The sequence below is a fragment of the Emydura macquarii genome, unplaced genomic scaffold, assembly GCF_026122565.2.
Source record: "Emydura macquarii macquarii isolate MOO-44397 ecotype Brisbane River unplaced genomic scaffold, CSIRO-AGI_Emac_v2 contig_3692, whole genome shotgun sequence".
NCBI classification, from domain to species: Eukaryota; Metazoa; Chordata; order Testudines; family Chelidae; genus Emydura; species Emydura macquarii.
In genome coordinates, this window is record NW_027133829.1 from 12,049,960 (window position 1) to 12,076,383 (window position 26,424).

A 26,424-nucleotide genomic window follows, 5' to 3' on the forward strand; every position below is an offset into this window, starting at 1 on the left:
ATGAAGGGCGGCAATGCTTGCATTGGGGGAGTATCTTTCTGCGCTGCCCAGATGGAGAACCTCTTCCACTTGGCTAAATACGTCGCCCTGGTAGAAGGCTTCCTGCTACCTAGAAGGACTTCCCTGATGGGGCCCGAACATGCAGACTCCCTGAGGTTTAACCATGAGCTTCCATGCTGTGAGGTGAAGGGACTCAAGGTTGGGTTGCCGGAGGCGACCGTAATCCTGCGGGATGTGATCCTGGTAAAGCAATGGGCGTCATCACCGACAGGTCCTGCAGTGTCATATACCAATGCTGCCAAGGCCAGGCTGGGGCTATCAGGATAACTGACACCCTCTCCCTTCTGATCTTGAGAAGGACCTTGTGGACCAGTGGAAACGGGGGAAATGCGTACATCAGATGTTGCCCCCAAGAAAAGAGAAATGCATCCGTGATCGAGCCTGGACTGTGGCTCTGGAAGGAGCACAACTGCTGACACTTCCTGTTGAGCCAAGTCACGAACAGGTCCACTTGGGGAACTCCCCACCTTTGGAAGATGTCATATAGGATATCTGGACAGATGGACCATTCATGATTGTGGAGGATCTGCTGAGACGATCCGCCAGTACGTTATGGACTCCCAAAAGGTAAGATGCCTCCAGATGAATGGAATAGGCGATGCAAACTTGTTCTCTGGAACGGCCCCTGACTAGCCAATCATTCAAATATGGGAACACTTGCAGCTGATGCTTCCTCAGGAAGGTGGCCACCACTGCCATACACTTGGTGTACACTCTTGGGGCTGCTGACAGACCAGAGGGGAGGATTATAAATTGATAGTGAACACAGTTTACCATAAACCTGAGGAACTATCTGTGAGACAGGGTTATCATAACGTGAAAACAAGCATCCTTTAGGTCGAGGGCGGCATACCAGTCTGGATCCAGGGAGGGAATTATTGACGGCTGTCTCACCGAGCTCTGGCCCTGGTTAGGCTGAAATTGAGGTGTTCTACGCCTATTGATCCTGCCCCTCTTTCTGGAGTACTCTTGCCTCTGGCCATGGTAAAATCGAGTGGTAGGCTGAGGTCTAAACTGCTTCCTTTAGGTGCTTGGAGTATGCATGCCTAGGGTGTTGAGGGTCACGCTAGAGTTTTTCAGGCTGTGCAACTTGGAGTCAGTTTGCTCTGAGAATAACCCTGAACCCTCAAACGACAGGTCCTGTATTGTCTGTTGCACCTCCGGTGGAAGGCCAGACACCTGTAGCCTAGAGCATCTCCTCATTGCTATAGCCAAGGACACAGTGCAGGGAGATGGACATGATGCCGAAGGTCTGATGATAAACCCAAGAGGTCCAAAAGAGCCATTGTGGCAGCACCTGCCACAGAGCCTGCCATGATCCCATAGGCAGGTTTGGCCCTTGCTCTTGCTCTGGTCATGCCTGTGTGACCGGTGACCACTGCGCCTGGACATGTAGGACTCTGCCCCTGAGCCCGATGACCAGGACTCAGATCACAGAGACCATGGTGGCGCCGAATGGTGCGGCTCTGGGGAGCGAGCTGGGGCAAGGGCGACTGGTGTTGAGTCATAACCAATTTGCGTCTAGACAGCACCATGATGGACTGCAGTGCCAGAGGTCTTATCTCCTGCTCCTCCCTTCTGGCGGGGACTGCGGGGCTGTCATGGCAATTAAGTCCCACGCTGCCTCAAAGGTGTCTGGGGTTGAAGGTGAGTGCAGCTACCATTTGTGGCTCTCCCTGTCAGGTGAATTCAACAGCACTGGACTCGACGGAACCCTCTGAGGTGCTGTAGTGAACAGTGCCAGTCCCAGTGGAGAAAGCGCTGGGTGTCCTGGTGTGGGATGCACCTGGGTCTCCTCTTTCCCAGTGGACTTCAGAGTCAGAGAGCACACCTGTCCGACTTCTTCCACTTCTTCTATGGCACTGGGGAATGTGAGCAGTGCTGGGTCTTTGGTGCTGGAGTGTGACAGTGCCTGGGCTCCCTCGGGGCCAAGTCTCGCTTCAGCGCCAAAGCCTCTCTCACCCAGGCCAGCGCACTCCGTACTGATGTGCTGGGTGCTGAGTTAGAACTTGGCTGGGGGCGAAGTGCTGCCCCCATAAGGTGGTGTTTAAATCTCACACTCCAGTCTTTCTTGGTCCGCGGCCAGAAGCCCCTGCAGATCTTGCACCTGTCTACTTAGTGTGTCTCTCCCAGGCATTTAAACACGAATCGTGTGGGTCTCCTCTTGGCATTGGTTTTTGGCAGGTCCTGCTCGGTTTAAACACGTGGGACCGAGGTATGCCCTGAGCCTGAGGGGAAGGGTATTGTAGGGGAAACCCCCCAAATTAAACTGAACTATAATTAATGCTAACTAAAAACTATGTACAACTTTTCTTCTTTCTTCTCTGCTAGAGGGATGTTTGCCAGACAGAGAGACAAGACGCTCCAATGACCATCACGGATGGTAAGAAGGAACTGAGGAGGTGGGGGGTCAGCAGGGCCCTATATACAGCGCCATGGAGGCGCCGCTCCAGGGGGCACCTGCAATGACCCAACAAGTGCTGCTAGGGGGAAAAAACCTTCTGACGCCTGTGCACGCAGTGCGCGCACACCTAATTGGAATCCACATGAGCAAGCACTTGATGAAGAATTAAGCATTCCCTCATGTACGGCTTGCCCTGGGGTGGGCAAGGTATCAGGGAGATTGGCCCCTGAAAGGCTGGAGGGCCTGGGACTAGTCCAGCCTGATTCCTGAATGAGCCACACCAAGAGATCAGGTGATTTCCTACAGTGAGCAGCAGGAAGCAGGGGGGAGACCATCATGTGGGGCTGGGCCCTACCCCCTTTATTTTGTTGGCATCATGTGAAACTCGCCAACAAAATAAACTTACTGAATCAGGACTGTTTTTTAAGAAAAAATGTAAGTGAGGAGAGTCCATATGTGTGTGTTATCTATGTGATATATCTGTAAAGATTCCGTCTCACACACACCACACAGCACCAAAATCCCAAGAGTGACACACGCGTGTGCCCAACGTGGGTCTTGTCACTGCCCAAGCAGGAAAACACGCCAATGTCACACAAAACACCCACCTCAGGGTCCCACGGGATTACAGATCTTGAGATTTGTTGATTTTAAGGCCAGAAGGGGCCATTAGACCTTTTAGTCTGACCTCCTGGATTACAGAGTCAGAGAACCTCAATCTATTATCTCTGCATCAAGCCCAATCACTTGTGTACACCAAACCAACATGTCGTTTGAGATGTGTGTTAGACGATCAGATTTCCTTAGCAAAAGACAACAGCCACTGACTTCCCCCTACAGAACAGCACAGGAAGCTCAGCATGGCCGCCAGAGTCTGACATGGTGCATGGTGGTGGACTAAGTCACCCTCAACCCACTGATTTCTCCAGCGGGCAGGGCTGCCCAATGGCCCTAGCAGCAGTTCCAGCTGCCTTGATGATGGCCAAAAGCTGCTTTCCCTCCTCAATAACAGAGGCACTGTGAGACGCTGTCTGCTCTCTGCATAACCAATACACAAGTGTCTAGTGTTGAACACCACACAGCACTGCCCTCTGCCCAGCACTGCTTCACTACCACAAACTACTCCCAGAACACACATCCAGCAAAGCATTTCAGGATGTGCTTAACTTATGGGACTACTTGCATGTCTAAAGCTAAGCACATTCTTACGTGCTTTCCTGAGTCAGAACCTGAGACACAACTGTCTCATCTGCATGACAACCCAGCATCAGACAACCTTCCCGGGAAAGAGGGGACTGTAGCACCCGTAGCAGAGCAGTCTCTGCCGTGCTGTGGGTCATGCTGCTATAGTTGAGGTGGGTGAGCAGTTAAAACCCCTGCTCTTGGCGGCTTCTAACTTTCTCTAGAAACCCCTCTTGGGATAGGAGATTTTCAGGCCTGACTGCAACCCAGGGCTGATTTTTTCTGAAAAAACTGAGACAGATCTGTGCAGCCACTGGAGTCTGGTGAGTGGAGAATAATGCGGCTTCCACTTCAAATAATTACTCTGAATTCTTTTTGCAGTTACCTGAGAAGCAGCCTAAGTTAAGAACTTTGTGCTAGGTGAGTGGTTAGTCTCAGCAAATACATGGACCTCTCCAAGTTGCAGAAATGCTGACAATGCTGGGGAGGAGCATTTCCCACACATACTTTACTGAAATGACACAGCAAGAGTGGCCAGGGAAGGAGTGTTTTCTTTACAAGGCCAACTTGAGAGATTTTCCTTGCTGATTTTAGTGCACAGTCCCCATGCTGGCAAAAATCATCCTGCAGAAAGAGGAACAGCCCCTTTCCCTTTGTCTTTCCTGCAAACATTGCATCCCAAGCCCCCGGGAGGAGAGCTGAAATACATGCTCATCCGTCAGGAAATTCAGAAGTTAAGATTCCCACAACTATGCCAATCAGGCCAGTGCTGTTGCTTTCATTCCAGTAGTTCTCAAAGCTGCCTATAGGCTTCATGTCCCATATTTGAAAGGCCTGTTTGTGCTAATAAATGTAATGATGTAATATAGACAGAATGTGCAATGTGGCTGAGCTGTGTGATGTCCTGATTCAAGGATTTTAAATTATGAGTTCCATTGTGTCAGTTGTAATAATATTTTGCATGTACCTAGCAGATAATTATAACATGTTTGCTTTTATATTTGATACTCTGCAGAATGACAGGTGAAAGGTAAGAATGTTAGGATCACTATCTTATCCCTGGATCTTAACGGGAAGCACAGCTACTTGAGAACAGCACATAAGATGGGCAAAGGAGCTCTGTTGTCAAGTATCATCTTCAGTAAGCATCCGAGGGGCTGTAAAGTCTGAAGCACACAGCACTCTTATCTGACAAGCCTGGATCTGCAGTGGCCTGGAAAGAAAAGAAGAAAAGTGTTCCTCCTGAGAACTCAGCCCAAGTTCTCAGCCAGCTGACAACCAGCCAGCCCGATTCACACTGATTGATCCTGCAGTTGATGTTGCACTTCTCTCAGCAGCCAGCTGACTCACACAAAGGCTGCATGTGGAAAAGTCTTTGTCATGGCAGCTAACAAGAGGATTATATTTCACATCGCAGCTACCCAGCACAGGTACATTGAGCTGCTTTCATCTTGCTGATAGCTCCCACGGGAAAATAGCAGCCGCTGCACCTACAACCATGTCAAAATCTGGTCTTGCTGGGTTTTTTCATGTCTGCAGCTTTAAAACTCTTTAACAATTTTCACCTGCCCTGGGTTCTTTCTTTCAACCACAGGGGTGAAAAGACATTATGTTACAAAGCATACATTAGAATCTATTCAGGAACATGATGTAGGAGCATGGGAAATGAATTAATTCTGAAGCACGTGGGAGAGGGAATAAGCAGTTACTCCAAGAGGGATGGCAGCTCACTTACTTTATTACAAGAATTATCTTTAAAATGGCAGTAAAATCCATGTTAAAGTCCTCTGCTGCCTGTAACAGACATGGGTTTATTCCTGTAACTCCTGCCACTGAAGCCACTGGCTTTAATCCTGCTGATAACCTCACACCATCTAAACCTCTGTAGAGAGCTCCTCAAGGCAGTTACTCCCTGCTCACGCTGGCTAGTGGCCACGTGCACATTGCTATCTAGACCTTAGAATAAGTCAGGTTCTGGGCTGTAGAAGACAATCTTCTCAACTTGAATCTGGAAAGGCCCTGGAGTCACCTGGGGATGGAATTCTGAGGCTTGACGAGGGGAACTAGGTCTTCAGTGGAAAACCCTCCAACATTTGCCCCAGGAGCCAGTTTTATTTCAAACAAGATTCAAGGATGAATGAACAGGGAGCCTGACTCCAGTCAAGAGGGATCTATTTGGTCACTTTAGGGTGTGTTGGTGCGGCCTCCTAGAGCCAGGAACCCATTGTGAAGTTTACAGGGGAGCTGAGAATGCATGCATATGGAACTGCACTCCCCTCTGATTTAGTGATTCACTCTTTGCTATTACTCACAGAATGAATTTGGGAGAAACAATCTAAAACATGGAAACAGTGACACCTCCAATGTCTTCTCCTGATGCCTGATGATGCGAGAACAGAGGTGCATGATTCAACAGCTGATCAGCTAGGAGACAACTGTAAAACACAGTTCATGGAGGCTTTGACCCCTCATTGACTCTCCCTGAGATCTCAGCACAATGTAAAATCCACAGGTTTTTATTGGCAGGATTTTGTTATCAAATGCATAACTCTCTGAAGTGGCTGCCCTTATGATTCCCAGATCTCCATTCCACATTCCAAGGGCCTGCTGGCAGCGTCTGTCAGATTGGTACCCTGGACCAGCCCTGTAAATTCCTTTCAGTGAAGATACAGAACACCTCTCTGCTTTGCCAAGTTCTCCACTTACAAGGTGCAGAATTTATTAGACTGAAAAAAGATGAAAAGAAAATCTGCCACTTTTAAAGCAGTTTTACATACGGTTTCTTTATTAGAGCTCTGTGCACTTGGAACCACAGCTGCCTAAGTCTTTTTGAAGAGCTACAAATGACAGATTTTGCACTGAATTGATGGGAACTGCTCTGCGAAGCCATGAATGTCTTTTGTCTTCATTTCTATATAAACTAAAATCAGGCATTGAGATTCCAACCCCGATACCCTGGGCCCAGGGGTCTCTGGAGATCTAGTCCCTTCACTTTGAGTGTGTTTCTATGACACTTCCCCTTCCTTCTGAACCCAGGTCTCTCTTTTGGGCAGTCCCCTTGCTCCCCATCTGCAGCGGGCAGGGCCCCTCGAAGTGCTGTGCTGTATGTACTCTTCTGCCTGCCCATGTCTCCCGTGATTAGCCAGCAGTGTTAGCCACCGTCTCAAGTTCACCCTCTTGGGTCCCACAGAGTCTCTTATTTGGATAGTTTTGGCTCCAGAGGTAAAGCTGCCCCATCTGCTTTCAACATGTTGTGTTTGACATTAACTAATGTCTCCTATTAGCATTGAAAGAAACCGATCTGGAACAATTCATTTTCAAGCGGAGTTCAAACAGGCCACAAGGAGAAGTGGATTCTCGACTGCACACAGGATTGTTTTTGTGGTGAAGCCAAGAGTCTGTGAAACGGGTCCAGGGCACAGAAAACAAGAACTTCTCTCTCTAATTTACTAACTGGTAACAGGAAAGGGAAGAGAAAATCCACTCCACTTCAAAGGGTCGAGGAGGTGAATCACAGAGACAGGGGTGTGGGTGTGTGTGACAGATCAGTGACAGACAGACACAGAGCAGGAGTTCTCACAGACCTACCGGCAAAGGGTTAAAGTTCTGGTCCACAAGGTGATTATGTCCATGGTCAAAAAACGAGTGTCGCATCACCACATCAATGCCCTGATTGGCCAACATTCCCAAGGTGTTCAGCCAGCTAGAAACAGGAAGAGAGCTGTGTCAGTAGGGGGTAGAAGGAGCCCCACTTGCTGAGCGACTGGCAGAGAAACCCTCAAAGGCATGTTTCTGTCCCAAGGGCCACCCTCCAGAAGTTTGCTCTGTGTAGTAGCTCCAGTGGAAGGTAATATAGGAATGTGTTAATGTCGCAGTTCCACTGGATCGTTAAGGCAGTCGCCATGTCTAGCCCTTTCTTGATCCAAACAGATGAACTGAAGGATTTTAGAAATTTTTACAAACTGGATACCTAGCATTTCTCCCTACTCCTTACACATGATGTGTGCATGGGTGGGTGTCTGGGTGTTCCTATTTCCCTTCTGCATTTCTTAGGGCTAGTCTACACTTAACACTTACAGCAGCACAGCTGTCTCAGTACAGCTGTGCCGCTGTCAGAACTGCGTTATGTCGATGGGAGAGAGTTCTCTCGCTGACATCCTAAAACCACCTAAATGAGTGGCAGTAGCTCTGTCGCTGGGCAAGTGTCTCCTGCCGACATAATGCTGTCCACACAAGCGCTTATGACCACAAAACATATGTCACTCGGTATGTTTTTTTCACACCCCTGAACGACAAAAGTTTTGCCAGCATAAGTGCTAGTGTAGACAAGGCCTTAGACACTTACCATGCCAGGAGGGGGGGAAAGACGATGGACCAGATTCTTATCTCATTTACACTGCTGTTAATCCAGAGCGACTCCACTGGAGTAAGTGGAGCTGCTCAGGATTTCTGTTGGTGTGACGGAGCAGTGAAGAGGAGCTCTTAGGCAGAGGTGTGAACATGCTCTCAGATGCAGGCAGCTGCCATGCACACTGCAATGTGCCACCTCCTGTAAGAGGGTGTGTGATTCCCATGCCCCCTCAGTCCAACTCACAGGAAACCAGCAGCATAGGAATCCGAGAGATTGTTCATGCCTCCAGCTGAGGTGGCTCCAATACCTTCCAGCCAAATCTTCTTCCCAGGTGTATAGGTATTTACTACCTGTTCACAAAACAAAAAGAGCAGGAGAGTGTCATCCCTTTCCTCTGCTGCAGGGGTGATGGTGCAAGTTATCGAACTGGCATGAGTTTGGTAACAACATGAGATTGTACAGCAGCAGCTTGATCTACTCTGGCTGAGATGCCACAGTGTCAGGAAGGGGAATACAGCATCTGGCTGAGCCAGCGGGCATGCCAAAGAGTAGCTGGATCATCAACCTGCCTGACAAGGCAGAGGGTATAAAAGTGCATCAGAAAGTGGCTAATTCAGCCCCTCTCAAAGGAACAGAGAGGCAGCAGCTGCAGTAGCTGCCATTTCCAGTCCTGACAGGGCAGATCAGTGATGCGCAGAGGGAGCACTCAGGAATACCCACCCCTAATTGGAGAGGTGGTTGCCCTGCCTCTGATGGATTCTGCTAAAACTCCCCAGTAGAGATCCCCTATCCTGCAGGCTCAGTAGCCTGTTCCTGAAAAAAAGCTTGCTTACCTGACAGCTACTGTTGCTCTTCAGGAGGATCTGCGCACGTGGATCCCACTGGTGATGTACTCGTGGCCCTGTACAGGAGTTTGGACATTTTTCTCTCAGCAGCGTCCACTAGGGGTCACACATGCAACTCTCAGGCCCTCGTGCTCCCCATCCTGAGAGCATTGCAGGAAGGGCAACCCCAACCGCCAGCCAGTTCCTTCAGCACCCAGGGCCTGAAGGATGAAACTCCACACTGTGGGGATGGAGGGTGAGTCATGAGATCCACATGCACATCCCCATCTCTAAGAACCAGTTACTGCAAGACAAGTAACTGCTCTTTCTTTTTCGACATCCTGTGCATGTGATCCCCTCATGGTGACTAGCTAGCAGCTCGACTCTTTGTGGTGGGAGCTAGGAGTTCATCTGAAGAAAGACTGAAGGACCACTCTTCCAACTTGAGTGTTCCCCCTTGATGAAGTCTCTAATCAGTAGTGGCTAGTAGATGTATGAACTGATGAACACATGGCTGCTACGCACTTCCATCAGAGGAACTTTGCTGAAGCATGCCATTGAAGACGCTGGTGCTCTGGTCAAAAGAGCTGAAGGGTTCATGGAAAGACTCTGTTTATTGACCTCATAGGCCTTTTTAATACAGTTCACAGCCAAAAATTGAACCGATACACCTTTTATTACTGGAAGAAAAGACTTGCAGACTAATCAAACCACTCTTAGTTCCAAGACATTTATGTGATCTAATGAATCTTTTATGGGCCAGGGTGCTCATCAAGACCACTTCTAAAAACCACAGCCTTTTGAAGAAGTTGCATTGTTCATTTCTAAGGAGGGTGAGGCCCTCCATATGCTGAAGGACTCACAAGCCACCTTGCATCTCCTCGAGGGTTACATGCCAGCTTCTAGGAGGAAGCACATAAAATGGCAATCCTTCTGTGACAGGGTGCCCCACTCACTGCTAGGATGGCTTCTTGACAGAGGGACAGATCTTATCCCGCTCTATGTCCACCCCATCTGTTTATACAATAAATCGCTATGGAATTGCCCAACAATTTCTTCTTCTGGAATCTTTGTCCTTGCCTAACCTGTCTAACCTGCTTAAAGGAGGACATTTGATGGGAAACACAGCCAGCAGTGGAAGGCTGAGGTCTCTGTTTAGGAAACAGAGGTGGGGTCTCTACTGGTTTCTTTTAAAAGAGAGAGTGTACAGGCCCAGGATCTTCAAGTGGCTCTGGAATTCTTTCAAGAATGTAACATATCCATCATCATGGAATTAGAAAGTTTCTGACCTTCCAAAGGCAGGTGCTGTACTGGAGTTGGACCTCTTTAGGGAGACCTGATGTGGAAAGCCAAGAATCTTTCCTCATGACAACACCCACAGCCATTGCCAAGCCCCGGTATCCACTAAGTCCAGTGCTGCTGGCAAAGAAGTTTTAGCAATTAACATGCCTTCAGAGCAGAAGGAAGGAAACTCTTCTTTAATTCGGAAGGGAGTTTATCTTGAAAGTTTGCCACTCTGTCCCATTGTATGTAATGATATTTGGCCTACATTACTTGATAACTGGAAATTCTAACTTAAAGGGAGGTCAAGGAATAAATCTTTCTCCTGTAAAGATCCACTTATTTTGTTTCATTCTCTTTTGGAGTAGCTCTTGAAAGCTGCTTGGATTTATTATTAACATCAGTGATTACCAATGAAGATGGAGCTGGATGAGTATAAAAGGAAGGAACTTGATATTTTCGATCTGCTTATTTAGATGTTGCCAAAATAGAAGGTGCTGTTGCCCATATCTCCTTAGCTGGTTCAAGGATACCTTCTTTAATAGGCAGAGCTATCTTATTTTGAGTATTAGGTTGGAGGATATCAAACAGTTTCTATGACTCTTCCTGCACAAGTTCAAGAGGAATTTCTAAAGTCTCTGCCATCCTCTTTAGAAGTTCCTGAAAAGCTGTAACATCATCTACAGTTGAAGGAACAAAAGATACTAGGGCCTCATAGGAAAAGGCAAAATGTTCTGTAGTAGAAGGTTCATTATGGGTGCGTGGTTCTCCTTCTTCCTCAAAATAGAGACTATAACCAATGATTTTTGGGGAGAAAAGATTATCATAGAATCACAGGACTGGAAGGGACCTTGAGAGGTCATCTAGTCCAGTCCCCTGCACTCAGGGCAGGACTAAGTATTATCTAGACCATTCCTGACAGGTGTTTGTCTAACCTGCTCCTAAAAATCTCCAGTGATGGAGATTCCACAACTTCCCTCGGCAATTTATTCCACTGCTTAACTGCCCTGACAGTTAGAAAATTTTTCCTAATGTCCAACTTCAACTGCCCTTGCTGAAATTTAAGTCCATTGCTTCTTGTCCAATCCTCAGAGGTAAAGAGAACAACATTTTTCCTTCTCTTTATAACAACCTTTTATGTACTTGAAAACTGTTATCATGTCCCCTCTCAGTCTTCTCTTCTCCAGACTAAGCAACTCACCCCCCCCCCCTTTTTTTTTTCAATCTTCCCTCATAGGTCATGTTTTCCAGATCTTTAATCATTTTGTTGCTCTTCTCTTGACTTTCTCCAATTTGTCCACATCTTTCCTGAAATGTGGTGCCCAGAACTGGATACAATACTCCAGTTGAGGCCTAATCAGCACAGAGTAGAGCAGAAAAATTACTTCTCGTGTCTTGCTTACAACACTCCTGCTAATACATCCCAGAATGATGTTTGGGTTTTTTTTGCAACAGTGTTACACTATTGACTCATATTTAGCTTGTGATCCACTATGACCCCCGGATCCTTTTCTGCAGTACTCCTTCCGAGGCAATCATTACCCATTTTGTATGTGTGCAACTGATTGTTCCTTCCTAAGTGGAGTACTTTGCATTTGTTCTTATTAAATTTCATCCTATTTACTTCAGATCATTTCTCCAGTTTGCCCATCATTTTGAATTTTAATCATATCTTCTAAAGTACTTGCAACCCATTCCAGCTTGGTATCATCTGCAAACTTCATAAGTGTACTCTCTATGCCATTATCTAAATCATTAATGAAGATAGTGAACAGAACTAGACCCAGAACTGATCCCTGCAGGACCCCACTCAATATGCTCTTCCAGCTTGACTGTGAACCACTGATAACTACTCTCTGGGAACGGTTTTCCAATCAGTTATGTACCCACCTTATAGTAGCTCCATCTAGGTTGTATTTCCCTAGTTTGTTTATGAAAAGGTCATGCAAAGTAGTATCAAAAGCCTTACTAAAGTCAAGATGTGGTATATCTACCACTTTCCCCCATCCACAAGGCTTGTTACACTGTCTTGACAAATCCATGTTGACTGTTAATTACCACTTTGTCATCATCTAAGTTTTTACAAATTGATTGCTTAATTATTTGCTCCATTATCTTTCTGGGTACAGAAATTAATCTGACTGGTTTGTAATTCCCTAGGTCATCCTTATTCCCTTTTTTATAGAGTTGCACTATATTTGCCCTTTTCCAGTCCTCTGGAATCTCTCCCATCTTCCATTACTTTTCGAAGATAATCACTAATGACTCAGATATCTGCTCAGTCAGCTTCTTGAGGATGCTAGGTTGCATTTCGTCAGGTCCTGGTGACTTGAAGACATCTAACTTGTCTAAGTAATTTTTAACTTGTTCTTTCCCTATTTTAGCCTCACATCCTACTTCATTTTCACTGGCACTCACTGTGTTAGATGTCCAATTGCTACTAACCTTTTTGGTGAAAACTGAAACAGGAGAAAAAACAACGAGAGTTTGTAGCACTTACTGCTACTGATGAAGTGGGTTACAGCCCACGAAAGCTTATGCCTGGAGACATTAAATTTGTTAGTCTTTAAAGTGCTACAGGACTCTCGTTGTTTTTACTGTATACAGACTAACACGGCTACCCCTCTGGAACTTGAAACAAGAGAGTTTAGCACTTCTGCCATTTCCACATTTTCTGTTATTGTTTCCCCCCCTCGTTGAGTAATGGGCCTACCCTGTCCTTAGTCTTCCTCTTGCTTCTAATGTATTTGTAGAATGTTTTCTTGTAACCCTTTCTGTCTCTAGCTAATTTACTGTCATTTTGTGCCTTGGCCTTTCTAATTGTGTCCTTACATGCTTGTGTTATATGTTTATATTCATCCTTCATAGTGGCCTAGTTTTCACTTTTTGTAGGATTCTTTTTTGAGTTTCAGATCATTGAAGATCTCCTGGTTAAGCCAGGCTGGTTGTTTGTCATATTTCCTATCTTTTCTATGCAGTGGGATGGTATGTTCTTGTGCCCTTAATAATGTCTCTCTGAAAAACTGCCAACTCTCTTGAACTGTTTTTCCCTTTCAGGTTGACTGAAGACAGTCTGTTGTAGAGAAACTGCCTCTGGAAGTGCAGATAGTAGGAAACTGTTGACCCAAACTATGCCAAGGAGGCCAGAACTGCCAGGACTGCATCCATAAGGATAAGGCATAGAATTCCAGGGTGCTCACATCCATGGAGGTAACTGAATATCATGTGAGGGCTCCTAACTGTAGAAACCCGAGAAGGATGGTTTCTGTGGTGTTTATGTCCCTTAGCTGGGATAGGAGAAAGCTGCCTACTAGACGTATCTGATGAAGAAGCTGAAGAAAAGCACTGAATTGGCGGAGTTGTTCTGCAAGGTGAAACGATTTGATGAGGAGTGGTAGGCTCCACGGTGCCAGTTGCAGGCAATCTTAAAGCAATTCTCATGACTGGTATTTTTGTCCGTTGCGGCACTGAAGATCTTGGGGAAACTGAGGCGGGAGAGGCTTGTAAAATAGGCAGCTCTGGCTCAGGAATAATCCTGATGTCCTCCTGTGCCATAAAAGATGCCTCAGTGGTTGAGGAATGCTGCCAATGTGATAGTGGAAGCCGAAGTGCTCAAAGTTGCTTGTTTTGGCAATACATCTCTCTGTACTGAGCATTTTGAGGCAGGCGTGGTACACCGTGGTACCGAAGTGAAGGAAGCCAAGCATGAAGCACTGGGGGCTGTTTGCTGTTGAGCTGGGGAAACTGTGAGCTTTGCTGCCAGTGTAAGGGCTGGCCCTGCTGAAGCCAGTCTCAGCACAAGAGGGACAGAATGTCTCAGTGCTGACAGCAAGTCCTGCACTGCGTGCTTCTCCATCCTTCCTTTATGCAGTACAGGCACTGATCTCCAGAGCACTGCTCCTTTCTCCTGTGGGCAGCAGGAGTCTCTGATTGCTCTGGCAAGACCTCTGCAAACTGAGATAAGCTCTTGCCAGATTTAAGAGGACTTTTTGAACCTCTGATGTGCGGAATGATTTGTGACAGTTTCAGAACACTGGATGTGTGGCTAGACTGGGAAGGGGTACTGTGCCCTGCTCTCAAGAAGTTTCAGAATCAGAGGTTGCTCCCATGGCTTTTTCCATGAGCAAAGTCTTTAGCCTAAATCCTCTAAATTTGTGGTCGTGTTCACTGAATGCTCTCCCAATCACACCCTTTGAATTACATGGCTCTCTCTGAGGAAATACAAACATAGATCATGTCTGCCTTCCAGAACAATCACCCTTCTACACAACAGACATGATTTAAAGCCTGGAGAATGAGGCTGAGGCATAACAAGCACTTCTAGCTACCTATTAAATATAGATTTAACATGCCAATGGACAGAAATAACGAATCTGAAGAACTCATTCTAAATACTGTTGAACAGATTACCTATTGAGTACTAAACATAACTACCTGACCAAGAAGGGAGGACAGGGACAAGTTCCAACTGTCTGTCAGGGTGGTCAGAAGGAACTGGCTGGGGGCAGGGGGCGCCTGCGAGAGCATTAGTGTGGACTGCTGAGAGAAAGATTTCCAAACTCCTGTGCAGGGACGTGAGCGCACCAGGAGTGGGATCCACATGCACAGAAGAGGAGCAGCGTGTTTTTTACCTTGGGAACAGCGCCGATTTGGCCAGGGATCCCTGGCCAGTCTTCATCCCTCCCCCGGACCACGCCCGCTGAACGCTGGGATACATCAGGTCCAGAGTCAGACCTGGGTCCAAGCGGGTCTCTGCCAGGGGGTGCAGGGGCCAGGCTTTCAAAGGAAGATGCAATTCACACTTGTCTGACACACTCCCGCAGCGTCTGGCACTGGCAGAGAGGGGCATGGCCCGGTTTAGACTCCACAGTGGTAGCAGCAGCACTACCTGGTAAATCCTTCACCCTGGTAAATCCCCTCCCAGGTGCAAGCAGGGAATGGTCCCTCTATCGGGGGGAGCTTCCCTGGCACTTACGCTGCCCCGCTGGAGTTGGCTAGCAACAGGACCTGTGTCCTCGCTCCCACTCCCTTTACCCGGAGGCCTGCCCAACCCCGAGGGCTCCCCTCCCACTATCCCGGGTGGCAGAGTCCTTATAATAATCCTGACAAGGCTGGGCCCAGGATTCCTGGGGGCTGCACCCCAAATCTTGTCATGGTCACTTAGGACAGTGGCTTGGATGTCCCCACTCCGGGGTGGGCCTCCCTGGCCCACTGGTCACTGCATATAGTTCAAAGCAAATACGATCGATTGAGCCGCTATCGATGAAACCATACGGGAGAAATGGGACAGGTGAAAGGAAAACACCGAACGTCGAGCCGGGGACTCCACACGGCCTCTCTGGGGTGCCAGGGAGGGTCCCAGCCCCCTGCCCAGGGCCCGGCGGTGCTGCAGGGATGCCGTGGGTCAGGCACTGGCTGGGGCAGGGCCCTTCTCCCCAGCGTCGCCCCATCGGGGTCACGACCCCCCTCCCAGTCTGGCCTGTCGGGCCCCCTGTGCTGTCCCCAGCCGCTCACTGACCGCCCCCGGCTCCGGACAGCCCCGACCCCGGCCTCAACCCCATACTGCCTCAGCGCGGCTCCCACCCAGCCCCACACTGCCTCCACCCCCGCCCCACACTGCCTCAGCCCCCGCCCCACACTGCCTCAGCCCCCGCCCCACACTGCCTCAGCGCGGCTGCTGCTCTGCCTCAGCCCGGCCCCCTGGGCAGCTCCTCAGGCCGCGCTGGCTCAGGCCCCGGCTCTCTCCAGCTCACACGGAGGACGGGACCCCGGCTCCTGCCTCCTTCATTGGCCAGGCCGCCCTGTCAATCAGGCTGACCTGGCGCGTGGCCTCTCCCCACTGGCCCTGGGGCCTGTCTGTCTCAGGGCCCTGCTTTCTCATCAGCCCGCCCCCTGCTGAGGCGAGTCAGGGCCGCCAGCCCCTCACCCAGGCACGGGGGCAGGGGGTGGCACAGGATGATACCAGTGGGGCTGGTGAGCTCCGCTGTGAGCAGGTGGAAGTCATACCTTGGTCCGAATAACCCGCCTGCTCGCACGCGCACCCGCTCGCACACGCACGCACCCGCTCACATGCACGCTCGCACACGCACCCGTGCTCGCACAGCACCCACTCACACCCGCACCCCACACTAGCCTCCTTCCGGGGGTTTGGTTCCAGGACTAACTCAGACACTGTCTGCACCCAGACTCAGATCTCAGCCAAGGCTTTCTCCTCCAGCATGGCTGGGCCTAGGGTGCTCCCCGCAGATCCTCTCTGCCCCAAACCCTTGTTCCTTCGCCCCCGGCGCGAGGAGCTCCCATCCTTCTGGGATGGTGGCTGGGACTATCTGCCCCCAGCTGCCGGTCTGACTCAGCAACGATCCCACGGCATCACCTGCATGCAGGGTTCAAGCACCTCAGCCTCAGCAGAGGCGCCGCTCCCTCATCAGTGTGGTTCTGACAGCTTGGTTTAGATTCAGAGTCAAACCTGTTCGCTTTTGTTTTCTTGGAATACCTGGCCCGTTTACAGGGGTTGTCAGCCCTGCCTAGCTGACTCCAGATTGTAGATTGTTCTTTATAGGCCAGCTTCTCTGTTGGTGTAAATTGATGTCACTCCATTGCAGCCATTGATTTACACCAATGCAGGATTGGGCCCTATGCAGCTGTTACAGAGACTAGCTGAGCCCCAGCAAGGAGTCACATATCCACAGGTTGTGCTGTGCCTCTGGCCGTTACAGTCTCTTTGAGAGTGACCCCTTTAATGCTAGGCCAGAGCCTCCCAAATGTTTTGCCAGCACAACCTGATTTAATGAATTATGGAGGCTGTCATTTTGAGAAGCAAAATAGCTTCCTCTGCCTAGCACAGCCTCATGCCCCATGGAGGATGCCATTTTGTAGAGCGTCCTCCATGACCTCGCACGCACCATACAAGCGAGGTCATGCTCTGCGAAGCAAAATGACATCCTCTGCACACTAGGGATCACCAGGATCCCATCTGCAGATGGTGTGACCCAAATGGGGTCATGACCTGCAGTCTGGGTACCACTGTGCTAGGCCCTGGACCTCCAGAGGTATGTCTACACAGCATTTTGGAGCCTGTGGGAGCAAACATCCCAACCTGGGTTGATGGATTCATGCTAGAGCGCTGGAAACAGCTGTGTAGACAGTGCTTTGAAGTGGTGGCTCAGGCTGGAGCTTGGACTCCGAAGCCTAGGGAGGGGAGTGGATGTCACAAGCCGAGCCACACTTCTGAGTGCTGTCTATCCAACTATTTCTAGTACGCTAGGGACAGCCCCGCTAACCAGGTGTGTCCACCCAGGGCTTCAGGAGGAGGGCTGGGAGGCCCAAAAGGCTGTGCAGACATACTCCATTTTGCCATAGGAAGAGCCCTGAGGCCCCATTACTCCAAGCCTGGGTTCCCAGTTTCAGCATCTCTGTGTTCCACCATGGCTCTTTCAGCAGGCCAAGAAGCTTGGACTCCACTAGAGATTGCCACCTTGGGAACCGAACAAGCAGCAGCTGTTTGCAGCAACACAGGGCAGCCTTTGCAAAATAAGCCCCTACGCATTAGTCAGCTGGAAGCAGGATTTAGAGACAATGAGTGGAAACACCCCTGGTCTAATTGGCCAGCTTCTCCTTGCTTAGTTCGGCAGGTCCCACTTTACAGTGGGCTGCTAGGCAGTCTGCCTGCTTGCAGCAAACCTCCCTGGCCTTCCTCAGCTGAGCTGAATTATCACACATGCTGGAGGCGCTAGGAGAGCCAGATTCCTATCCCCTTTCCTAATGTCTTGGTCCTTTGTCTTAAGTCCCAGTTATGCTGTTTTCATAGAATCATAGACTCATGGTTAGAAGGGACAGCGAGGGTCATCTAGTCTAACCTCCTGCCAAGAGGCAGGATTTCTTGGGCCTAAACCATCCAAGACAGATGTCTCTCTAGCCTCCTTTTAAAAACCTCCAGTGAAGGAGCTTCCACAACCTCCCGAGGCAGTCTGTTCCATCGTCTGCCTGTTCTTACAGTTCGGAAGCTTTTCCTGAGATTTAATCTAATGTGCTATGCTGGAGTTTGAACCCATTGCTTCTGGTCCTGCCCGCTGTGGCAAAAGAGAACAACTTTACTCCATCTTTTTTATGGCAGCCTTTCAAGTATTTGAACACCACCATCATGTTCCCCCATCATCTCCTCTTTGGCTTGCATTCCACGCTTTTGATCATCTTTGTTGCTTGCCTCTGAATCCTTTCCAGTTTCTCACCATCCTTTCTGTACATTGGTGACCAAAATTGGACACACCACTCCAACTGAGGCCTAACCAGCACTGAGCAGCGTGGTACTATCACCTCCCGTGACTTGCATGCTATCTCTCTGTTAATGCAACCAAAAATTGCATTTGCTTTTTTGCAACAGCATCACATGGATGACTCATGTTGTGGTTGCAATCCACCATAACTCCCAGATCCTTCTCAGCAGAGCTGCTGCCAAGCCCGTTTCTCCCTATGCTGTATTTGTGCATTTTGTTCTTCTTCCCTGAGAGCAGCACCTTACATTTGTCTTTGTTGAATTTCATTGTGTTGTCGATAGCCCAGTTCTCCAATTAGATCCCTCTGAATTTTAGCTCTATCCAAAGTATTGGCAACTGCCCCTAGCTTTGTGTCATCTGCAGACTTCATCAGTATTCTCTATTCCTACAGTCAGCTCATTAACAAAGATGTTAAACAACCCCAGACCCAGAACAGATCCCCGTGGAACCCCATGTGGGACCTCCCTCCAACCCGACTTCATTCCAGTAATAGTTGCTCTTTGTTTGCGGTTGTTTAACCAATTATGTATCCACTCAAGGGATGTGTACTGCCTGTCCCCCTGACACATGGGTTTGGATGGGGGATGAGCTGTGGTCAGCCAGGTAATTGTCCAGCCACATCCAACAGGTCCTCCTGGTTGGCTGTCGTTAAAAGTTAATGATCTGGCAGTACAAAAGTGAGTGGGGAAACTGAATCATACCTGCTTTTCCTAAAAATAATATAGACATTTCCCAGGTTCTCCACGCAGGGTTTCCCCATCGCTCACTCTCTTCTCCTTTGTTTCTCCAACACCCTGCAGCTGCTCCAACTATGTCACCTGCCCCCACCTTTCTGGGTCCCTGTGCTGCCTCCTAGTCCTTTCATGTCCTTGCCTTCACCTTCTAGGTAACTGCATCCCTTCCTTCATCGCTGCCTGCTCCTCGCATCTCCTGCCATAGGCTCTATCCTGGGCCTGAGCAACAGCCTATCCCAGCACACCATGTGACCACACCCTTCTCCACCCCTCAGAGCAGGAGCATCCTCACTCCACCTGCTTTCCACCCCGTGGTGCCTCTGCTCTTTACTTGCCTGAAATCGGTGCGAGAGCCACATCTGCAGCAGCAGGGCTGTGCATGGCAGCAGGGCAGGCTCAACATAACCCCTGCCGCACCCCAACACAGCACAAATCACGTGCCACAACGAGCAGCCAGTGGAAAAGTTCTGCCCAGCTGGGCCCAAAGGAGAGCGAAGGCTCCTCAGACAGACAAAAAGGATGATTAAGTCACACAGTCAAAGTGCTCAAGGACAGAGCTTCCTGCGCGCACAGATCAAACAGCAAGAGAGCAGTACTTCCTCAGGCCTTGAGACTCCTCTGCTGCTGGTGTACTACCCATCCCACCTCTCCAGGGATCAGGGGCAGGCTGCCAACAAAGCTTGTTTACACAGTGGGCACCCAGTTTGGCTCTGTGCTGCATCACCAGCAGGCCTGAGGGGCACTTCCGCTCTGCAACACTAGGGATGCCCGGCATCACCCTGCTCATTTCTGAGCTGAGAGGAGGTACCATGCTGGCAGGGCCTTCCTTCCCACTGAGACGCCAAACTGCCAAGAGAGGAAAGGTCCGTGTGCATCGAGGGAAACGCTTGCAGCCCAGGAATGCTGAGCTTGGCACTGAGACGCTAACGGTTCTGCTATCAGGGTGCTAGCTCAGAGGCAGCAAGGTGCAAAGTAGATCGATGGCACCAGAGCGCTCCTAGCCCAGGCCCCAGCAGGACGAGAAAATGCTGCTAACGGAGTTCCCAGACTGCAGTGGCACCGAGATGATGTTAAAACAGAGATGCCAAGAAAAGGCAGCAATTTACAAAAGGTCCCAAGTCCCAGCACGCCAGAGCCTTGTGGCAGGTACTGGCGCACAAGAGCCCAAACTCAAGTGACAGCGCCCCAGAAACGTGGCTTCTGTCTCAGACCTGACCGGAAGGCAGAGCGGAACCAAGGCAAGGAAAGCCAGTGAGCGGCGCAGGGGCCAGAGAAGAGATAGCTCAATGGCCGAGCAGCTGCTTTGTTGGCAGCATTGTTGGAGTAGACAAACATTTGAAGGGAAGCGTTTATAATCAGCAGGAGGACCTCATGAAGGGGCTGGCTGGCTCGCTCTCTGCCCCACTACTGCTGCCCTCCACGGTGGAGCTGGAGAAGTCCTGCCAGCCCCAGGCTAAGGGGCTCCTGTGAGTATCAGTACAAACTCCTAAGAGACGTGAGGTGTGATGGATGTTTCAGACACAGCCAGGCGCTCCACTTGCCTGTCATGAACACCCTCCTGCACCAGCACACAGCCTCTTTCCAGATTTCCCAGCTCCTCGCGGCAGGATCCCCAGCACTACTGTCACTAGCTGTTTGCAAACGCCAGAGAACCAGGAATATTCGTGTTCCTGGGCCAGTCCAGGCTGATGGAACGTGCTGGCTGGACTGGATTCCCAGGAAAACGTTAAGGACGCCAGCTCTGAGCTGCTTCCCACTCGCAGCCTGTGAGAGTCAACATCCCTGACGGAAGCCCCAGAGGTGCTGGCATTGTGCCTATAATTATCTAAGCCCGCCACCTTCCTGAGTCAGAGAGGAAGCAATAAAACAGGAGAGTTCACCAGCCCAGCTGCTCTAATCAGCCGGGCAGGATGCACACACTCAGTGAAGCTGCAACCCATTAGCGCCCAGCTCCATGTGCGCTCTCAGCTGCACTGGAATTCCCACAGGACTCCTTCCCGCAGCCCCGGCAGCTCCTCCAGGTTTCCAGAGACACTCAGACCAGGCCTCTGAGCACTCAGGACCTCTCCTCTGCAGGCACTGCCTGGTCACAGCCTGCTCACGCTGCAGAGAGGAGCGCATGCAGGGGCAGCTGTAATGACCTGCTACACTGTCGGATTCAGCTGCAAGGGGACACTGTGTAAAACAAACCTCAGCCACACCTGGCAGAGCATCAAAGGCTGGGGTGAGGAGCACAGCTGGGGTGTACAAGCAAGCTCTGCAGCCAGTCCATGTCTGGTACAGAAGAACAGGGTATCCAGCATCTTCACAGCAGGAACCCACGGAAGGGTCTGAAAAGGCAGAGGCCATGGGACCCAGCACAGCCCTTGTAACACACTGGTCCCCTAGGCCTAGAGGTTGCCAGCTCAGCCCCACTCGCTCCACGCACAGACTGAGCTGTCTGCCAACACTCGGCTTGTACTCGCGCTGATCGGTCCCCTTCTCCCAGGCCTGGCCCGTTGGGGGTCACTGCCCAAGCTCTCTGGTGACGCCAACTTTCTTCAGATTTGGATCCTGTTACCCACCTGTGAAAATGTCTCCCTTGATTTGCTCGCTCCCTGTGCCCATTTGTTCCTCATTATGGCCCCTGGAGCCTTCCCTAGCGAAGGGGGAATGAGCCTCCCTCTGCATCTGTCATAAGAACGGCCAGACTGGATCAGCCCAATGGTCCATCTAGCCCAGGATCCTGTCTGCCAACAGTGGCCAATGCCAGGTGCTTCAGGGGGAATGAACAGAACAGGGCAGTTATTGAGTGATCCATCCCGTCGCCCATTCTCAGCTTCTGGCAAACAGAGGCTAGGGACACTGACAGCATGGCTTTGCATCCCTGCCCATCTTGGCTAATAGCCACTGATGGACCTAGCCTCCAGGAACTTACCTAGTTCTTTTCTGAACCCTGTTATAGCCTTGGCCTTCACAACATCCTCTGGCAAGGAGTTCCACAGGGTGACTGTGCAGTGTGTGAAGAAATACTGCCTTTTGTACGTTTTACACCTGCTGCCTATTCATGAGACCATGCGAAACTTCATCTTCTTCATGCATTTGTTGAGGTTTTGCAGATGGAGAATGAGTCTGTGACACCCCCTCCCGCCGGCCTTTGGAAATATCGGGAATAGAGCCCTTTTCTCTTAACTCTGGAGGAACCTCCTCCACGCTCCTAATCATAGGACTTCCTGCACCTCCTGAATAAACAGTTGCTTGTGAGAGGGGTCCCTGAAGAGGGATGAGGAAGGCGGCTGGGAAGGAGGAGAATGGGAGAGAATATCCCAATTCTACTGTGCACAGCACCCAAGCGTCCAAGGTGATGTGTCCATGCTTGGTAGAATCGATAAACAATTCAGGAAACGGGGGAAGGATCCTGGTTCTGAACTGGCGTGTCGCCCTTGGGCACACCCTCAAAATGACTGCTTGGAGCCTGAAGGTTGTTGCATCAAGCTCCGACCCCGATTAGGCAGAGGCTGTGGCGTTCTGTGCCTATGACTCCTGCCCCTCTTCCTGGGCTATTCCTGCCTCTGGGTCTGCCCGTGGGGTGGGTTGAGGTTTAAAGTGTTTCCTCTGGGTGGTCGGGGTGTGCAATTCCAAGGACTCCAGAGTAGCCCTAGAATCCTTTAGGCTGTGCAACTTGGAGTCAGTTTGCGCCGAGAAACCCCAGAGCCCTCAAATGGCAGATCCTGTATGGTTTGCTGCACCTCTGGCGGGAGGCTGGACACTTACAGCCAGGAGCATCTCCTCATCATGATCACCAATGCAACTGTGCGCGTGGCAGAGTCTGCTGCACCCACGGCTGCCTGCAGCGAGGTTCTTGTGCTGGCCTTTCCTTCCTCCATGATCGAGTGAACTCCTGCTCAGACTCAGCTGGGGCAAATCTTTGAATTTTGTCATAGCCTCCCAGGTTTTAAAGTTGCAGCGTCTGAGGATGGCCTGCTGCCTGGCTATGCAAAGCTGGAGCCCTCCAGTAGAGTAAACCTTCCTATCCAGCTTCTTCGACTCCTTGGACTTGGGCGTCGGTGCCTGCTGCCCCTCCCTCTATCCCCTTGGCTGTTGGAGGAATAGATGCAGGTGTTTGCCACAGTGTCTTAGTAGTGGCCTGAATTGTTTTAATCAAAGGCAGAGCTACCCGAGAGGGACCCTCAGGTTTCAAGATGTCCACCACAGGATCCTCCGACTCCTGCACCTCCTCTACTTGGAGGCCCAGGTTCTTTGCTACTTGCCTAGGCAGCTGCTGGTGGGCTCTGTTATCCACCGGGGGAGATGTAGCTGCAGTCCCCACCACTGCCTCGTCTAGGGATGAAGACGATGAGGCTCTGGGAAGGGCTGGGTCTTCTTGCCCTACTGGGTCCTGTGATTCACCCGTGACATCCCTCTCGGTGCCGTGGTTATCTTGGGTGCCAAGTTCCGCGCCGAGCTCCGTCCCCCCTTCGGTGCCATGGTAGTCATCCCTCTTGGTACTGTTGCGGGGCTGAGGGTCTTGAGCTCCTGACGTGCGGCAATGCAGTGGGACTTTTTGGATGAGGACCCTTGGGCCTGATGATAAGCCCAAGGCGTCCAAAAGGGCGATTGCGCCGGCATTTGCCATTGCGCCTGCCCCGGTCACATAAGAGGGTTTTGCCCTTGCTCCCGCCTATGGTCGCGTCTCTCCAACCGGTGCTGGCTGTCTGGAAACGTAGGATTCTGCCTCTGAGCCCAACGACTGGGACTCAGAGCGCGGCGACCATAGCAGTGCGGAACGTGACAGATTTGGGGAATGGTGCCGAGGCGAAGGCGGACGTGCAGTGTCATGGCAGGTTTGCCTCTAGATGGCACCAGGATGGTCTGTGGTGTCAGAGGTCTTACTGCTGCTCCTTCCTTCTAGCAGGGCACTGCTGAGCCATCATGGCTATTAAGTCCCTGTGACGGAGTCCCGTGGGAACTGTGCTCTGGAACCACTCGGGGAGAAGCCAGTCAGGACTCCAGCACTCGGAGTCTGCCCCCCTCGGGTCTCTACCCATCAGACTCTGTGACTCTGTGACTCAGTGACTCTGGCTTCAGACCGGTCAGCACCCTGCTCTGCCTGAGCTCCCCGCAGTGAGTCCCCCTGGATGGGACCCTGGGGAGCTCTTACACATCCCCAAAGGGCCATGCATCCGCCTGGCAGCCAGACGCGATTCCCAGCCAGCGTGGGAATCAGAGGGGTTTATTAGTTCTCAGGATCACAGCGCAGAGAGACTTTGCTAGCAGACGAATCTAAAGTTACAGCAGCGACCGACTGGGGAGCCCCAGAGCCCACATTCTCGGGCTCTGGTCCCTGCAACCCCTTATGGGGGACTGGCCCTTCCAGCCAGCCACTCCCAGACATGCTGCCTGGCCCCTCCCCAGTCCTTTGTCTCTTTCCTGGGCAAGGTGTCCACCCCTCCTTGTCTCCGCCTGCTGCAACCTGCTGCAGCCGGGTGACCCAGGGCAGAGGAAACGGGTCCTGGCCATTGTCTGTGTTCGCGTGGCTGGGGAGGCCCATCTGCCCTCTAGTGGTCTCTGCAATGATCACAGACCCTGGTCCCATCACTGAAATACATGAGTAACACATAGGGGAAACTGAGGCACGCACACGGCACTCGGAGGAAACCCCAAGAATATCTCCATTTCGTCATAGTCCCACGTTGCTGCGAAGGTGCCCGGGGTTGAGGGGAGTGCAGTTCACCCACATGGCTCTCCTTGACGGGTGAGTCCAACAGCTCTGGACTCAGTGGACCCTCTCGTGGGGCTGAAGTCGACAGTGCTGGCTCTGGTGGAGTGAGTGCTGAGCGTAGTGGCACAGGATGCACTCGGGTACCCTCCTTTCTCGCGGACTTCGCTGTCGGCAAACATCCCCCGTCGATCGTTTTGCGCCTCTTCTGCAGCACCGGGACATGGGAGCGAGGTCAGGTCTTCGGGTCTGGGGCTGTCTTGGTGCCGAGTCCGCCGTTGGCCCGTAGCCTCTTATATAGAGGCCGGTGCACTCTGCACCAACGTGCTGGGTGCCGAGCCAGAACTCAGTTGAAGGCGGAGTGCTGCCTCCATAAGAGTCTGACACCCCTCTCCCTTTTTGTCCTTGGCCAAAAGCCCCTGCAGATCTTACACCTGTCTGCCTGATGTGTTTCTCCGAGGCACGTTAGACAGGATTCGTGTGGGTCTCCTCTCGGCACAGGTTTGTGGCAGTCCCGCATGGTTTAAATCCTTGGGACTGAGTCATGCCCCAATCCCAGGGAGAGGATTTGGTGGTGGGGAGAGCTCCAAAATGAAACAACTGCAACCAATAACTAATTAATAACTAACTCTGTACAGCTTTTCTTTCTTTCTTTGCTAGAGGAAAGCTTCCCAGAAAAGAGGCAAGACGCTCCAATGACCGTCACAGGCGGGAAGAAGGAACTGAGGAGACAGCGGTTCAACAGAGCTCTATATACAACGCCATGGGGGCACCACTCCAGAGGGTACCTGCACTGACCTGACAGGTGCTGCTAGGGGAAAAACCTTCCGACGTCTGTGCACACGGCACGCGCACACCTAATTGCAATTGATATGAGCAAGCACTCAAAGAAGGAGTAACTAACATGTCCTTATTCACTTTCTCCAACCAGTCACGATTTTATAGACCTCTATCATATCCCCCCTCAGTCGTCTCTTTTGCAAGCTGAAAAGTCCGTCTTATTAATCTCTCCTCATATAGAAACTGTTCCATCCCCCTCATCACTTTAGTTGCCCTTCTCTTTATCTTTTCCAATTCCAATACATTTCTGAGCTGGGGCAGTCAGTTCTGCAGGCAGTATTCAAGGTGTGGGCATACCATGGATGGATAAAGAGGCAATGTGATATTTTCTGTCTTATTGTCTGTCCCTTTCCTAGTGATTCCCAACATGCTGTTAGCTTGTTTGACTGCCGCCGCACACTGAGTGGATGTTCTCACAGAATATTCACAACGACGCCAAGATCTTTCTTGAGTGGTAACAGCTAATTTACACCCCAGCATTTTATATGTATAGTTGGGATGATGTTTTCCAATGTGCATTACTTTGCATTTATCAACATTGAATTTCATCTGCCATTTTGTCACCCAGTCACCCAGGTTTGTGAGATCCTTTTGTAACTCTTCGCAGCCTGCTTTGGACTTAACTATCTTGAGCGGTTTTGTATCATCTGCGAATTTTGCCACCTCACTGTTTACCCTTTTCCCAGATCAGTTATGAATATGTTGAACAGCACTGGTCCCAGTACAGGCTTCTCTCCATTCTGAAAACTGACCGTTTATTCCTACCCTTTGTTTCCT

General features: G+C 50.6%; 1 protein-coding gene across 1 annotated transcript in view; it reads right to left on the reverse strand.

Moving 5' to 3' along the window:
* HPSE2 (heparanase 2 (inactive)) overlaps positions 1-26,424 on the reverse strand; it is a 245,150-nt gene that overhangs the window by 35,945 nt on the left and 182,781 nt on the right. Inside the window, exons 8-9 of the mRNA XM_067537226.1 lie at positions 8,241-8,347; positions 7,235-7,349 (exon numbers count right to left, since the gene is read on the reverse strand). Coding sequence (XP_067393327.1) covers positions 7,235-7,349; positions 8,241-8,347 — 222 coding nt within the window. The remainder of the gene's footprint in view (positions 1-7,234; positions 7,350-8,240; positions 8,348-26,424) is intronic.